Below are 15,019 nucleotides of genomic sequence, written 5' to 3'. Positions count from 1 at the left end.
GAATCAAATAGTCTCTATTCATAAATGCAAATATTTTGAGAATATTTTCAGAATGTCCACTGTGCCCAAGTAAACAAGGTTGGAGCAAGGTTACGGTAATGTATGGCCGTACAGACAGACATAAAACGTGAAAACTTGTATATTAGAGTGGGCCACATCACTTAGGTAGCCGTGCTTTACAGGCCGTACTGCAATCATTTGCACTCATGGAAGAACCCTGTGCGTGTGAAAAAACTTGTGCTTCTAAAGCTTCATTTGTGCTTTCCATTAACACCTCATAACGCACTACGTAATGACAGAAGCTTGCTAACTTGGATGTGCATTTGGATGTGAACGTCATTTTATATTAATTCTGATAATCACTTCATTATTTGAAAACTACTCGAAAAGTATTCAATATTCGATTTGACTAGGTTTGCTTCTGGCACTATGGAATTTGGTCTCAAAAATCTCTATTCGCACACTCCTAGTGGTATCTGTTGCTGCCACAACAGGTTTTGATGACGATGAATCTCCTTCATTGCGTCTGAAGTCGCACCGCACTTGGTGCACGTTATGAACTGGTCGCATTAAAAGGCAGCGTAATTATTTGTTGTGCTCTTGGAGAATTGCAGATTGAAGCCCCTTGTAGCATAATGACTGGGTTTACAGCTATTTAATAAAGTAACAAAAACGACATTTCCAATCTGTGCTTGTTTAGTAAAAACACTCTCGGCCTTCATTGAATATGTCCGGCCAAGTTCTTGGTAACTTTTCACTCGAGGGCCTATACTAATGAAGAGGTAACCATATGGGGCGGGATCGTGGAAATATCTCGCTTTCCGAATGTTTGTTAGCGATCTTGTAATTCACAGGCACACAGAACTTGTCAGAGGTCATTGGCGCAGCAAGGCAGGAGTGCCAATTGAAAACTGCCTATTAGGCGTCGTGGTAGTAAGCAAACTGAATGTTCAGGAAGCGCTATGCTTGTGCGATATTGCCCCCTCTCTCTTTTTAGTTGTAGCTAAAGGGGCGCTCTGCAAAAATCGGGATTGTTAGTTCGCAGCAACATTCCTTGCTAGAAAAAAAGCCTCGGAGAATGACCAGAAAACGTTTAGACATCGTCTTTGATATCTTAACCTCAATTTAACTGTACCTATTAGGCTTCTTTTGGAACTCCTGTTGACAACAGTTGGAGTGAGGGTTGCACTCCTACGTAGGATTCTTGTTCACTCGGCGTTTCTACCTTACCGCGGTTGTTTTAATGTTCTGGCTTTCACTTCGTGCGCTTTCAATGACACCACCCAAATATTAGCCAACCTCCCATATTTGGTATGTGCAATTTGAACGAGGGCAATAGGGATGCTGCTGTATTTGTCTCGCCAAGGTTTGACGGGTATGCCTGGTTGCCTTATTCTAATTCGAACAGCCTGCCCTGTTACAAGAGTACTATCTAAAAGCTTGTAAGTAGAATTTAGTAGAACTTGGGGGGGGGGGGGGGGTCATGTTAGGATTACCATAATTAGACAGGTATTTCGATCTCGCGGGCAGCATTCCTTGGGATAGTTACTCGGACGAGTTTCCTACGCTACGGCGCTCGCCTCGCAACTGCCTAAGCTTTTCCTAGTCTCTTAAGAGCCGCCCGAGTTCGCTCGACTCAAACGAAATAATGTCCGCGCAGCCTTGGGCGATCGGAACGCGCGTGATCTGCGCCCGGCCGGCTGAACAAGGGGCTTTGTGCTGGCCACAGAGGTCCATGTCTCAGTAAGGTGCCTGGTGTAGTCTCGTGCGGACGCAGTCCTATCGGTAAGCGCGGCGACTATCTTGTATTCCTTCGTCTTTTAAAATTTTAAATAATTAGAAGCATTTCTCTCGGAAACCGTACTTAGTTCAAGGGAATTTTACATGTCTCAGTAATTTCTCTTGTCGTATTCGCGTGCTGTTCGCCATGTTATCTGTTGTCAACGTAACTTTGTCTCAAGTCTCTAAATTTACTAAGGCAGTTTTTCGCGTGCCCACCATCGCCACGCACGTTTATATCTCCTTTCGTTTCTCTCCCGCGCGGGCGCTTTAGAACCACGGCGCTGCAGTTATGGTTGAGTAATTTTCTTTTTCTTTTCTCCTCCCTTAAACTCATTCTCTTAACTACTGATCGCAGAAACGAGTGAACAGCGCTCGCATTCGATCCCATAAGTAAAAAAAAAAAGAAAAATATATAGGAAATTATCAGTCGCAGCTCTCGTAGTACAGCCCTCTGGGCTGTACTACTCTTTTCGAAAATAGTCATGTTAGGATTATCATAATTAGACAAAGGTATTTCTCTCGCGCGGGCAGCATTCCTTGGGATAGTTACTCGGGCGAGTTTCCCACGCTATGGCGCTAAGCGCGCGGCGCTCGCCTCGCACCTGCCTAAAGCTTTTCCTAGTCTCTAGAGCCGCTCGAGTTCGCTCTCATCGGCGGTCGGCCATTTTTTTTTTTTTTTTCAAGAAACTATGCCTTCCAAAGCAAAAATCGACCATCGCGCGGACAACATCAGGCTCTTCCCACGTAAGTACGAGGCTCTGGACAGGAGCCATGCCGCTCGAAAGTAACCTGGCGCCTGGCGGACCAACCGACTGAGCCATCTTTCCGGCCGACATCCAGGGGTCGCGAGTTCAAATCCCCAATTTTCTTACTTTTCCTTTTTTATCTCTTTTCTTCTAGTTTATCATTATAACAGGCAATTGCATATCTTCGCCACGACCGTCTGCACGGGACCCTCTTAAAATGGCCACTAACGTACAGGTTATAAACTACCCTGTTTCTCCAGTTGAATGCCACGTGTGTGGTTTAACCGTGCTCAGAGCACTGTAGGTTGAATGGCGCATACAACTCCCGTCTCCCTAGGGCTTAGGCTCGCTGCGGTCCCCGAAAAACTACGTCAGCTACCTCCCCTCGCCCCCCATTCCCTCCTTCTCGATAGCTCTAGTATAATCACTGCCCAGAGCTGTAGAAAGCATGAAGACACCACTGAGAGCCGTCAAGGTCGCCTGCTTTGTGCGAATCGCGGCGCAGTAGTGCGATAGCCACCCGGGCACGCTAGTGTTCGGACGACAAGAGACAAGCAGACACGACGAGCGGATCGTATACGACACTCGGGGCCTCTTGATAAGCGCTGAAAAACTCCCCCCTCTTTATTTTGACGCACAAGTGTTAAGAGCTGTTCAAATTTAGCAAAAATGTATGTGTACCCAGGCGCGCTCAAGTCCGCGTGCGTGCGTAAGATGCGGGAAACAAGAGGCTAGGGCAACCGAGAATCGACACTATGTCGTGCAACCTATACCGATCAGCAAAAACCCGCAAAGGGGTCTCTTACGCATGTGGGGCCCTCTGGGCCGTACTTGTCGGCGACAGGGTAGCCTAGCCGCCTTCGGCATTATCTTACTGAGCTATCTTATGCTCGGTTGCGGTAGTCGGAAGTTCAAATCCGCCTTCTTCTTATTTTTTTTTTTTAACGGTGATGTATCTGCGTATGACATCCTCCAGTGGCGCCTGACACCGGCGAAGATGCCGAGAGCGAGCGGGGCTATACTAATCCAGGTACAACCAAATTAGGAAGGCCCACTAAGCTTGAACAAAGACACTCCCTCACCAGAGCAGGAATTGGCCTCCCTGGTGCAGTATTCGGCCACAACCTCCCTGATGAAATGATCTCCTCAATAAAATGGCCCAGTCCCCAGTGGCTGCGGAGCACCTGACCAAGGCGGCGGTCAGACTTGCAAGCAGCAGAGGGTGCTAAGAATATCTGGGTGCGGAGAGGCCGCCAATGGAAACTGACCCTTCCAACGTTTGACACCTGAACCCTCTCGAGTGAGGCAAGCTTAGCAGTTTCTTCGAAGAACTATCAGACATTGGTTGGGATATTATCGGCCTTAGTGAGATTAGAAGACCTGGTGAGGTTTACACATTGCTGAATAATGGCCATGTATCCTCTGCTATAGAGGTCTCCCGGATAAGAAGCAATACGGGATAAGATTCCTAATCCATAAAGACATAGCAGGCAAGATGGACGAATTCTATAGCATCAACAAGAGGGCAGCAGTAGTCGTAATCAAACTCAATAAAAGGTATAGATTAAAGATAGTACAAACCTACGCTCCAACTTCCAGTCACGACAGTGAGGAAGTAGATCAGTTTTATGCAGATGTTGAATCAGCGATGAGAAAAGTGCAAACGCGGTATACAGTAGTAATGGGGGATTTCAATGCAAGAGTGGGGAAAAAGCAGGCGGATGAACAGGCGATTGGCAACTACGGTGTCGATTCTAGAAACGCCAGAGGTGAAATGCTGGTAGAATTCGCAAAAAAGAAGAAGCTGAGAATAATGAACACTTTTTTCAGGAAACGTAGCAACAGAAAATGGACCTGGAAAAACCCCAATGATGAAACAAGAAATGAAATTGATTTCATACTTTCTGCCGATCCCAGCATAGTGCAGGATGTTCAAGTAATAGGCAGGGTAAAATATAGTGATCATAGGTTAGTGAGGGCCAGGATCCACCTCGATTTAAACAGAGAAAGAGTAAAATTGGTCAAGAAAGAACAGGTCAACTTAGAGGCAGTAAGGGTAAAACCAGACAAATTTCGGCTGGTACTTGCAAACAAATATCCAGCCTTAGAACAGAGAGATGATGATGATGACATAGAGGTAATGAATGAAACCGCAACGAGGCCGCCTTCAGAGGCAGCAATTGAAGTGGGAGGCAAGGCACCAAGGCAACCAGTAGGCAAGCTCTCCCAAGTAACAAATGACCTAATAAAGAAACGACAAAGAATGAAAGTGTCCAACTTAAGAGATAAGATAGAATTCGCGGAACTGTCAAAACTGATCAACAAGGCGAAAATAAGTGATATTCGAAACCATAACGTGAGAAAGACTGAAGAAGCCGTAAAGAATGGACGCAGCCTGAAATCAGTTAGAAGGAAACTTGGCATATGACAAACCAAGATGTATGCACTAAATGATAAGCAGGGTAATATCATCAGCAATCTCGAAGATATAGTAAATGCAGCGGAAGAATTCTATACTGACCTTTACAGTACCCGCGGACGACTCAGGATCGAGTGCTCTATTCAGAACAATGAACAGTATACAGAAACTCCTCCTATAACTAGAGATGTGGTCAGAAAGGCCTTGCAAGGCATGAAACGGGGAAAAGCGGCAGGAGAGGATGGAATAACAGTCGATTTAATCAAAGATGCAGGAGACATAATGCTAGGAAAACTGGCGGCTCTCTATATGAAGTTTCTATCGACTGCAAGGGTCCCAGAAAACTGGAAGAATGCAAACATTATACTAATCCACAAAAAGGGCGACGTTAAAGAACCAAAAAAATATAGGCCCATTAGCTTGCTCCCAGTATTATATAAAATATTTACCAAAATAATCTCCAAGAGAATAAGGACAACACTGGAATTTAGTCAACGAAGGGAGCAGGCTAGCTGGCTTCAAGAAAGGTTACTCTACAATGGATCACATCCATGTCATCAACCAGGTTATCGAGAAATCCGCAGAGTACAATAAACCTCTCTATATGGCTTTCATAGATTACGAAAAATAATTTGATTCAGTAGAGATACCAGCAGTCATAGAGGCATTGCGCAATCAAGGAGTACAGACCGCTTACGTAACTACCCTAGAAAATATCTACAGAGACTCCACAGCCACTTTAATTCTACACAAGAAAAGTAGAAAGATATCTATAAAGAAAGGGGTCAGACAAGGAGACACAATCTCTCCAATGCTGTTCACTGCGTGCTTAGAAGAAGTATTCAAGCTATTAAACTGGGAAGACTTAGGAGTAAAGATCGACGGCGAATACCTCAACAACCTTCGGTTTGCCGATGTTCTATTCAGCAACAATGCAGACGAGTTACAACAAATGATTCAGGACCATAACAGCGTGAGTGTAAGAGTGGGACTGAAGATTAATATGCAGAAGACAAAGATAATGATAAATAACCCGGCAAGGGAACAAGAGTTCAAGATCGCAAGTCAACCTCTAGAGTCTGTGGAGGAGTACGTTTACCTAGGTCAACTAATCACAGGGAACCCGGACCATGGGAAGGAAATTCACAGAAGAATAAAAATGGGTTGGATCGCGTACGGCAGACATCGTTAGCCCCTGAATGGAAGTTTACCGTTATCATTGAAAAGGAAAGTATACAATCAGTGCATTTTACCGGTGTTGACATACGGCGCAGAGACTTGGCGGCTGACAACGAAGCTTGAGAACAAGTTAAAGGGACACTAAAGTGAAAAATGATTTCTTCTGAGTCAGTAAATTACCTTTCTACAACACCAAAAACACCACTCTTACAACGATAAGACGTTTGGTAAGCCAGAAAAAGCGCAAGAACGAAATGCGGGTGGCGGCGCCTACTTGGGGGCTGTGACGTCTTGGATTTTGATGTCATCTTCTAGGTCCTACTACTTATATATAGCGGTACAGATTCACAACAGTGTGTTCTAAGGAAACCAAATATTAAAGACGGCAAGTTTCGGGAACCTTTATTCAGCCAACGCGGCCCGAATGCGAAAACATGCTTTGGAATCCCTGACGTCACGCTGACGTACCGGCGCTGGGGTTTCGGCGCGAAATTCCAATACTGATACTTGGACCTTCATTTTCTCATCAAATAATTAAACTATTTTTTTGAGATGTCTGCCTGCAGCGTTCTCAAACAATGCTTCATTAGTCTAAACTGGTTTATTGTTTCGCTTTCGTGTCCCTTTAAGGACCGCGCAAAGAGCAATGGAACGAAGAATGCTAGGCGTAACTTTAAGAGACAGAAAGCTGTTTGGATCAGAGAGCGAACGGGCATAGACGATATTCTAATAGACATTAAGAAAAAAAATGGTGCTGGGCAGGTCATGGAATGCGCAGGCTAGATAATTGTTGGACCATTAGGGTAACAGAATGGGTACCAAGAGAAGGGAAGCGCAGTAGAGGACGGCAGAAGACTAGATGGAGTGACGAAATTAGGAAATTTGCGGATGCTATTTGGAATCGGTTGGCGCAGGACAGGGGTAATTGGAGATCGCAGGGAGAGGCCTTCGTCCTGCAGTGGACATGAATAGGCTGATGATGATTATAATGATAATGATGGGGAGTCAAGTTGGTATAGGTGCATTGGTACAAACTGCGCAACAAGACTGGATGCATGGTAAGAAAGGGAACACGCATGCATCTTAGTAACTGGCCAGCAGCAACGTAGCTAGGACTGGCTGTACGCCATATAAGGGTTGTGTTCGTTCTTTCAATAAACTGTTGCAAGTCTGCCTCCGTGATCTGTTCCTTTTCTTAATCACCTTTTGTCCCGTCTTGTTGCACAGTGTGTACCACTCTAGGTTGGCAGCTTTTGAAAATTTCTCGTGTAGTCTGCAGTCCTTATAAGCAGTGCCACAGCAGATGGTGAAAAGTGCTCAGTAGATGCTTAGGACAACACTGGACAGTTGACAAGGCTTTTGGAATAGAGTTTGTGACAAGAATTGCTTATTATTGTGGTTTTTGGGTGTTCATGCCTCCGGGCTCGAGTTACATACAGGTGTATGAGTGGCCCCAGCCGAAAGACTCCCGAGAGAGCTAGGCTTTCTTTACACCCAATAAAGTTTATTAGGAGGGGAGTATTCGTACCAGGTGGAGGCAAGAGTGGCTAAAAGGCTAACCACTATGCAGGTTCGTTTGTTCTCTGTCACAGCTGGCTCATGCTCGCTATGGGGGACTGGCCAAGGTGCAGGTTAGTTTACCCGCCCTCTTTGTCGGCGTTGGCAGTGGTAATATTATTTATTGTTGAGGAAGTCGCTGGCGTCGGGTCTCGCGTTTAAGCGGGCCGCTGAACTGGAGCCGTATTCTCAGGCTATCACTTTCGGAGTCGACAGCCGGGCGAGTTGGTTACTGCTATTGAGTTGGCTGTACCTATACACTAACTCTGGTTACAGCGCTCTAAGGACCAATGAGTTAGACGGCGAACGCGATGAAAGAAGGTGAAAGACACCGATAATATAAGTCCCCCAAAACGCCTTAGCATGCTGTCTGTACGAATGTTGCCACTGCAGCGTTTTTATAGTTCTTACATATACCTTGATTTTTTGACGTTACAGACTTGCTTTTCCGCGTTGCATCTAGGCAAGTTTAACCAGTTGTAGACTTGGGTTGGCATAGTTTCTAAATAATACTAATATGAAACTCTATGCGCGCCGGTGTCAACTGTGGCCGACTTCGCCTGGGCTTGGACAGGTTCGACATCTCGCCTGGCAACGTTGACCGGTCAGTATGGCGGCTTCCATGGCTTCTGCTGCCGCGAACAGCAAAGACGATGACGATGAGGTGGTTCAAGAGGTATTGTAACAATTTTCGTTTTCCAATTCGCGTCCTCGTTTAGCACGAGTGGTGTTCGCCAAACCTCGTAATTATTTCGTTCAATGACATGATGTGTTGATTGCGTCAGCGAGGAAAACATGGTGACACATGGCGTGCATGCCTGCCTGTCGGAATTTCGCGACGTCCAGCTCTGAAAGTTGGGAAGCTTTTTGGACAGTTCGTAATTGTGAGAATATAAAATACTGTCCCGTCCTGCGCTGTACCGAGATGCGCTAAATCTGCAGCTCAGCACTGCACTTCGTAAATGCTAATACGCAGCGTTGAAACCATGCGTTCGAAATGTACGCTGCTGCAGCGTCGGCGTAATCACCTAGCGTCGTTCTTTGCCAGCGCTGGCGCACAAACCCGAAGTTTCGATAGCGCAATTCAAAGGAATTATCATTTAGAATTATTAGTGACGTAAGTTTGTAAGCACCTGTGAGAAAAATGGCCTTGCGTTCGACGATACGTCAGGAGGGGCAGTTTAGATTAGCTCGATCGTAGACTTTGTAACAGTTGGTAAACGTCTCCAGAAAAAAAAAAAAAAAAGTGATTTGGCAGTTTCGTGAAATGTGCCGGGGTAAGCTGCGGGTGGTCAGCTTTTCAAGTGCGCATTACTGTCTGAGCGTAGTATACACCAAACTATCACGGAACGCTTCCCACGCCGTGTCATTCTATTGGCACGGGCACTCGCTGGAATCGAAGCGGCAGCCTCATGTTATCCCAAAACGATCAGCTGAGAGCACATCATCTCGCCGCGCTAGCGTTCCTCTCACACGGCGGTCTTCATCACATTGGTGCTGGCGGCCTGTTTCAAATTACATTTGTTGTCACCAGCGCTTGCGTCTGTTGTCACGACTTGCAGCTCCAAAGTCGTCTGTTCCTCTCACTCTCCCTCACCGTGGCCTCACTGGCTATTGCGTTGCATGATAGAAGAGGCGGCGTTACTACATGGAATGTTTAATTGGTGAATATAAGCGGTGCAACTTCTTTGCGCAAGAGCCGAGTGAATATCCGTTAATTTCAACCCACGAGACACAGATAGCACTAGCTAGTAGCCATCGCTTGCAAGCTGACATCCTTCTGCCCTCTGCCATTATTTGTCTGTCTGTTGGCAGTTATGTTTCACCCATCTCACTTGACTTTGTTGCCGCGACTTTCTGCTGATGGACGTTATGCGGCAGTGGCAGGTTTCATTCACGCCCGTGTACTGAGAATTGGGGTGCACAACAAAGAACCCCAGGTGCCCAAAATTTGTCTAGCCCCCTCCACTCCCCCCCTCCCCGGTGTCGTTGCCTTGCAATGTTTAAACCCAATGAATCGGTAATCAATCGATGTTTATTTGTTTCAGCTGGACGTGTACATATCAAAGGCCCTGGCCGACAACCTCTACCTCCTTCAGTATCCACATCGGTTGGTCGGCCGCTCCTACAATGAGGACCACTGCGTTGCTGCAAGAGTTAAGCCAAAACAGCACAAGGTATTCTATCTGGCTGATGGTAGTTCGTTGCAATACCCCTAGCTTCCTTATCTTCACATTAGGCAGTGCTACCCACATGAGGAACTCTAGTACGACTGAATCCTGTCCAGAGATAGCCTGCATTTACCTGGATTGTGCAGCAGGTCACATATGAGATCCCTGTGCCATTGCTACTTTATGGAGACTTAGCGGCCTCCCAGACCCATAGCATACCGAATGGTATTAGACAAAGTTGGTGCGTAGCCATAAGCAAGCTCACAGCCGATCTGCAGGTGGACAGATGGGAGCCAAGATAAGGACATCCTTGTCACCCGGCTATCCTTCATCTGAAGCGCAGCTCTTTAGCTCGCTTTAAGTCATGCTGGTCCCGCAATTCATCAAGGCAGTCCCTGTGAATGATAGATGGAAACAGCATGGCAGTCTAAGCACACGAAACTGCAGTGGCGCCAGCTGCTATACATTGTTTCTTTATCAGTTTCTTGTTGACAGCTTGCACTTGACAAAACTGATGCCACGTTGTGGAACCTTCCAACAAGTCTCCAGTGGGCTGCCAGTGGTTGGCAGACCAGGTTATCATGCAGCGTTTGGGTGTGATAGTTGCAGAGATGAGACAGCATCTTGTGTTCTGTCGTGTGATGCTTGTGCCTGTCTCGTCTGTTGCCACCATCCCATAGTTTGCGTGCAAAAGCCTACCGTTGTGAAATATTGTGCTAACTCACTCAAACCAGTATACTTTCATTCGTGTTTTTTCTTTGATTACTTCAGTTGCTGCTTGGCATATGTTAGTTGTGTTTCATGTTCCTTTTCATGGGCTTTTTCATCATTCTAAATACCAATGTGTGAAAAATGCATGTTACTAATGGTGTTGTTGCCACAATATTGGTCTTAAATTATCTGTTATTGATAAGGCTCACTTGTTAAAGGCTGCATGGGATGTCTGTTGGTAATTTGTTGTCGGTGTCTAGAGCACAGGCTTATTGCTGTTTCGTGCCATTGCCACCAGGTGGAGCTAGAGTTTGCCCTCGACACGCATGACTCAAGCTATGACAGGCTGCGTGGCGAACAGTTTGCCGCCAATGCAGATGGCAGCGGGGGCCGTGCCACCGATCAAAAGCCACTTTTCAAAAGGTGAATATGAATTTACGTTTTTGCATTTTTGTACTCTATTTTTCTTTTTTTGCACTAACCCTTAAAGGAAAATGTTGCATCACTCTACATTGGTAGACCACCTTTCCAAAAAAACCTCACCACGTGTGTTTTGTGCCTAGATATGATTAAATTGCAGAGGTTTCTCATGAAAACGGCGGCACGTTTTTGTTTATGCCCTTCAGTTCCAATTGAAAGTTTAGTTTCACTGCATCTTTTCTTTCTTTCTTTTTTGCATAGTCAGAAATGTGAAAAGTGTTCTGCTGCAGGACAGTTTAAGAAATTTGAGTTTTGTGTGTTTTGCCAAGTTTACAGATAGTGGTCTCCATGCGAGGACTCTTCGCAGGAACGTCAGACATGAGAACATCAACTGTTTTATGTCTGCTGGCATACTTGGGAAGCACCCATCCGGCCACTTAAGGGAGGATATGGGTCTTGAAATGGTTAATAAATAGAGGGAAAAAAATAATTTTCTGAAAAATGTATCTTTGCTAATTTTATGCATTCATGAATTCCTCCAAAATCGGACAGCTAAATTTACTCGAAAAAAATATTTTAAAAATCGGCATTATATGCGCCCGGGTGGACACAACGTGACCAAAAATTAGCCAAACTTGTTTGGTTGCAGTTTGTTCGTGTGCTCGCAACCTGCGAATGGGGTGACTGGCGGCCGCCATCTTAGGCTTGTTTTGATGCTGCTTTCTTTGTGCGTATTTTTCCTATCTTCAAAATGGTGTTCATGTAGAGAAATCCATAGAGTTTCCTACAAAAAATTGCAACTTTCCTGCAACTCGCAGGCATTCGGGCAGGTCAGCTGGTGCAAGACAGAGGTAATCAGAGATTGCTGGGAGAGGCCTTCATATTGCAGTAAACATAAAATAGGCTCTTTTAGTCTTTTTTGTTGTTTGTAAAAATTTTTTCACTGGGGCTGGTTTACAAGTTTTTCAGGAAATTCAAGGGTTGCCTGAACATTTTTCTGTGGTGTAGATTGTACTCAGTGTGCATTTTTCTTGCTTCTTCGAAAACAGTACCCTGATGGACAGGCAGCTTCTGACGTCAACAAAGTCGACAAGCTCTGCTGAAAACTATGCTGTCGGGATTCTCAGGCCAGGTTTGGACTCTTTCTGTGTTGATTTGCCTCTCTTTTGTGTAGCCCAGAGCTACGACTTTCTATTTGATGGTGTTTAATTATCCGCCGGATCAGTGGTAAGGAAGACTGCATGCTGCATTGCCCAATGCATGCATGCTGATACCTTGCCCAATGTATCATGCAAGCTACACTGAGTTTAATGCGAAAAAAAAAAAGAACAGCTCACATGCAAGTTTGTGATGTACTGGAATGAAGATTCAGTTGTGAGTAATTTAACAAACGAATGAATTACTGTACTATCAAATTATAGCTGAAGTAACATTTCATTCTTTTCGTACCTATTCATGGTCAGAAATAATGGTGAACAAGTTCTTTTAAAATAATTTTTGTTGATGCATAATTGCTGTATTTTCGCATGCATGCCTCAGTGCCACTAAGTGGTGAGAAGTTTTGTACGGGTCAAGGTCTCCAGTTATCCACAGATTTTGCCCCTTAGGTGGGGCTTCGTAGCGTTGCAAACGGCATTGTGGGGCAACTGCACCACACTTCTAAGGGGACTGACAATGAAAGAAATGCTGTCTACGTATACAAACACAAGGGCAGTATTTTGTCATCAGCTGGCATGACACCACCAGGTCCTTGTTTTCGCCATTACCAGTTTCCCTCCGAAACCAATGTTAAAAAGTTTTTTTTTTACTAGAAAGTACTTTCTTTTTATTTGTTCATAATGTACACATAGATAGACACATGTGTCTTGAGATATTTTTTCCCCTTTCACTTTGATTTTGCCTACTGAGCTTGTATTACCTTGTATTCCTGCTCTCATCCCTGCTGTCCTCCTCTTCTTTTGTTTTGTTTTTGTTTTGTGTCCTCAGCTTGTATTATGTTCTATCCCTGCTCCCACTCCTGCCTAAGGCCTCGAAAATAGGCCCACAGTATGCAGTAAATAATAAATAGAACCCAAGAAAAGAATCCTTATACAATCCAACCACAAGAGCATTTCCTGAGATCTGCTTGATGCTGACAATTTGCCACGCTTGTTTCATAAAGATTTAAATGTTGGCTGTACAGCGTTATTTGCTTCGGTTGTACAGTTAAACCTGGATATAACGAAGTTGACAAAAGCTCGCAATTTTTCGTTACATGCAGGTTTCGCGTGAAGGCTCGTACGAATGATGCAGAAACGAAACCAAATAGCTCAATATATCCGTGAAGGTGAACTCACCCTTCAATCATTTATTTTACACTAAAAAACTGCGTAATTTCCGCTTGCTTCTTCGGCACGAGTGTAGGCACAACACGCCGCTCCAAAGAGGCTAAATCGTGTAGAGCTCCTTCATCGTCGAGCGAGCCGACGAAACGGCGCATAACGTCCATTGCGTTCATCACCTCCTTTGCAGTAGGCACGTCACACGGATCTGCCTCACAAGCACCATCATCACCGCCATCCGGATTTTGCACGCTTTCAGCTACTGCTGCATCAGACATTTCTTCTGTAGTCACGGCGGCGTTGTCGGCAAACAAAAGTCAGTCAGTTCAACGTCGTCGGGTACACCACCGTTAGTACATAGCTCGTTCCACGCTTCGGCCACATTGGACGGAGTAGAAAGGTCTTCCTCCTCCTCGTCGGCACCAGCCCGTGCGTTTTTGGCTATTCCGGCCTTTAAAAAGCAATTCGCGATAACTTCTGCCCTGACCTCTTGCCAGGAGGCAGCAAGCATCTCGACTGCTTGATAAATGTCGATCTTCATCTCCCGTTCCAGACGGATGTCGAGAAGTATTTTCAGGATTAGTCGGCGCCGGTAACAGCATTTAAAACTGTTAATGACCCCTTTGTCCAGGGGTTGTATTAGGGACGTGCAGTTGGCCGGGAAGTAATGCAGTTCGATGTTCGACAGCTGCAGGCCCTCGACGTGGTGCGCCGAGCAATTGTCCAGCAGTAGGCAAACTTGACGGCCTTGCCGCTTGACGTCCTGGTTAAATTCCTTTAACCACTCAGAAAATATTGGCCGAGTCATCCACGCTTTGGAATTCGCCACATACTTCACGGGCATACGCTTCGTTCCCTTAAAACACCTGGGACGGGCACTTTTGCCGACAACTAGCGGGACTCGCTTGTCTGTGCCGTCGAGGTTGGCACACAGCAGAATCGTTATGCGGAGCTTGCTCTGCTTTCCACCGCGGCAGTCATCGCCTTTTAACGCTAGCGTGCGGCCCGGAAGCATTTGATAAAATAGAGCTGTCTCGTCGGCATTGTAGACATCAGCCACCTCGAAGCGACTCAGGATTCCAGGCAGCTTGTCAGCCACCCACGAAGCAGCAGCATCGCTGTCTGCGGAGGCAGATTCGCCGCTGATTACTCTTCCGACGACACCGTGCCGGCTCTTAAATCCCTGCAGCCACCCGTTGCTTGCCTTGAAATTGTCATGACCCAAGATACACGCAAAATCCTTTGCCTTCTGTTGCAAGATCGCGCCACTTATGGGTACATTTCTGGCTCGCGTGTCCAAAAACCACGTGAACACTGCCTTGTCCACATCAGTGTATGTGGACAGCTTCAGTCTTTTTTTCTTCGAGCTTGTTCCCGACTCCACTGCGTTTCTGATGCTGTGTTCCGCACTCAAAATTGTTGATAGTGTGCTCGCTGGAATGCTGAAACGGGTGGCAATGTCCTTCTTCTTCTCGGCCGCGGAGACTGCATTTAAAATTGCGAGTTTGTCTTCAAAAGACAGAACTTTTCGTTTTCTGGCAGTAGAACTCATCACGACCAACCGACGACGCAGTTAGAAGCGGAGACGCACGACTACACGCCGACAGGCAGGCCTAGCACCTCCAAAACAAGTCGGACAAACCAGTACCAGAGCACAGTTGACACACGCACACGTGCAGAACGCAGGACAACACTCAAGATGGCGAATGCAAC

General features: G+C 45.8%; 1 protein-coding gene across 1 annotated transcript in view; it reads left to right on the top strand.

Annotated features, from left to right (window-relative positions):
* Positions 1 to 8,253: 8,253 nt before the first annotated feature.
* Positions 8,254 to 15,019, top strand: part of LOC126528970 (DNA-directed RNA polymerase III subunit RPC5-like) — a 32,602-nt gene continuing 25,836 nt past the window's right edge. The window contains exons 1-4 of the mRNA XM_050176566.3: positions 8,254 to 8,359; positions 9,732 to 9,860; positions 10,864 to 10,988; positions 12,035 to 12,117. Of these exons, the coding sequence (XP_050032523.2) occupies positions 8,294 to 8,359; positions 9,732 to 9,860; positions 10,864 to 10,988; positions 12,035 to 12,117 (403 nt within the window). The 5' untranslated portion in view covers positions 8,254 to 8,293. The remainder of the gene's footprint in view (positions 8,360 to 9,731; positions 9,861 to 10,863; positions 10,989 to 12,034; positions 12,118 to 15,019) is intronic.

This window comes from Dermacentor andersoni, chromosome 8, assembly GCF_023375885.2.
Source record: "Dermacentor andersoni chromosome 8, qqDerAnde1_hic_scaffold, whole genome shotgun sequence".
In the NCBI taxonomy this organism is placed as follows: domain Eukaryota; kingdom Metazoa; phylum Arthropoda; class Arachnida; order Ixodida; family Ixodidae; genus Dermacentor; species Dermacentor andersoni.
The sequence above is the reverse complement of the archived record's forward strand: the minus strand, read 5'-3'. Positions and strand labels throughout refer to the sequence as shown.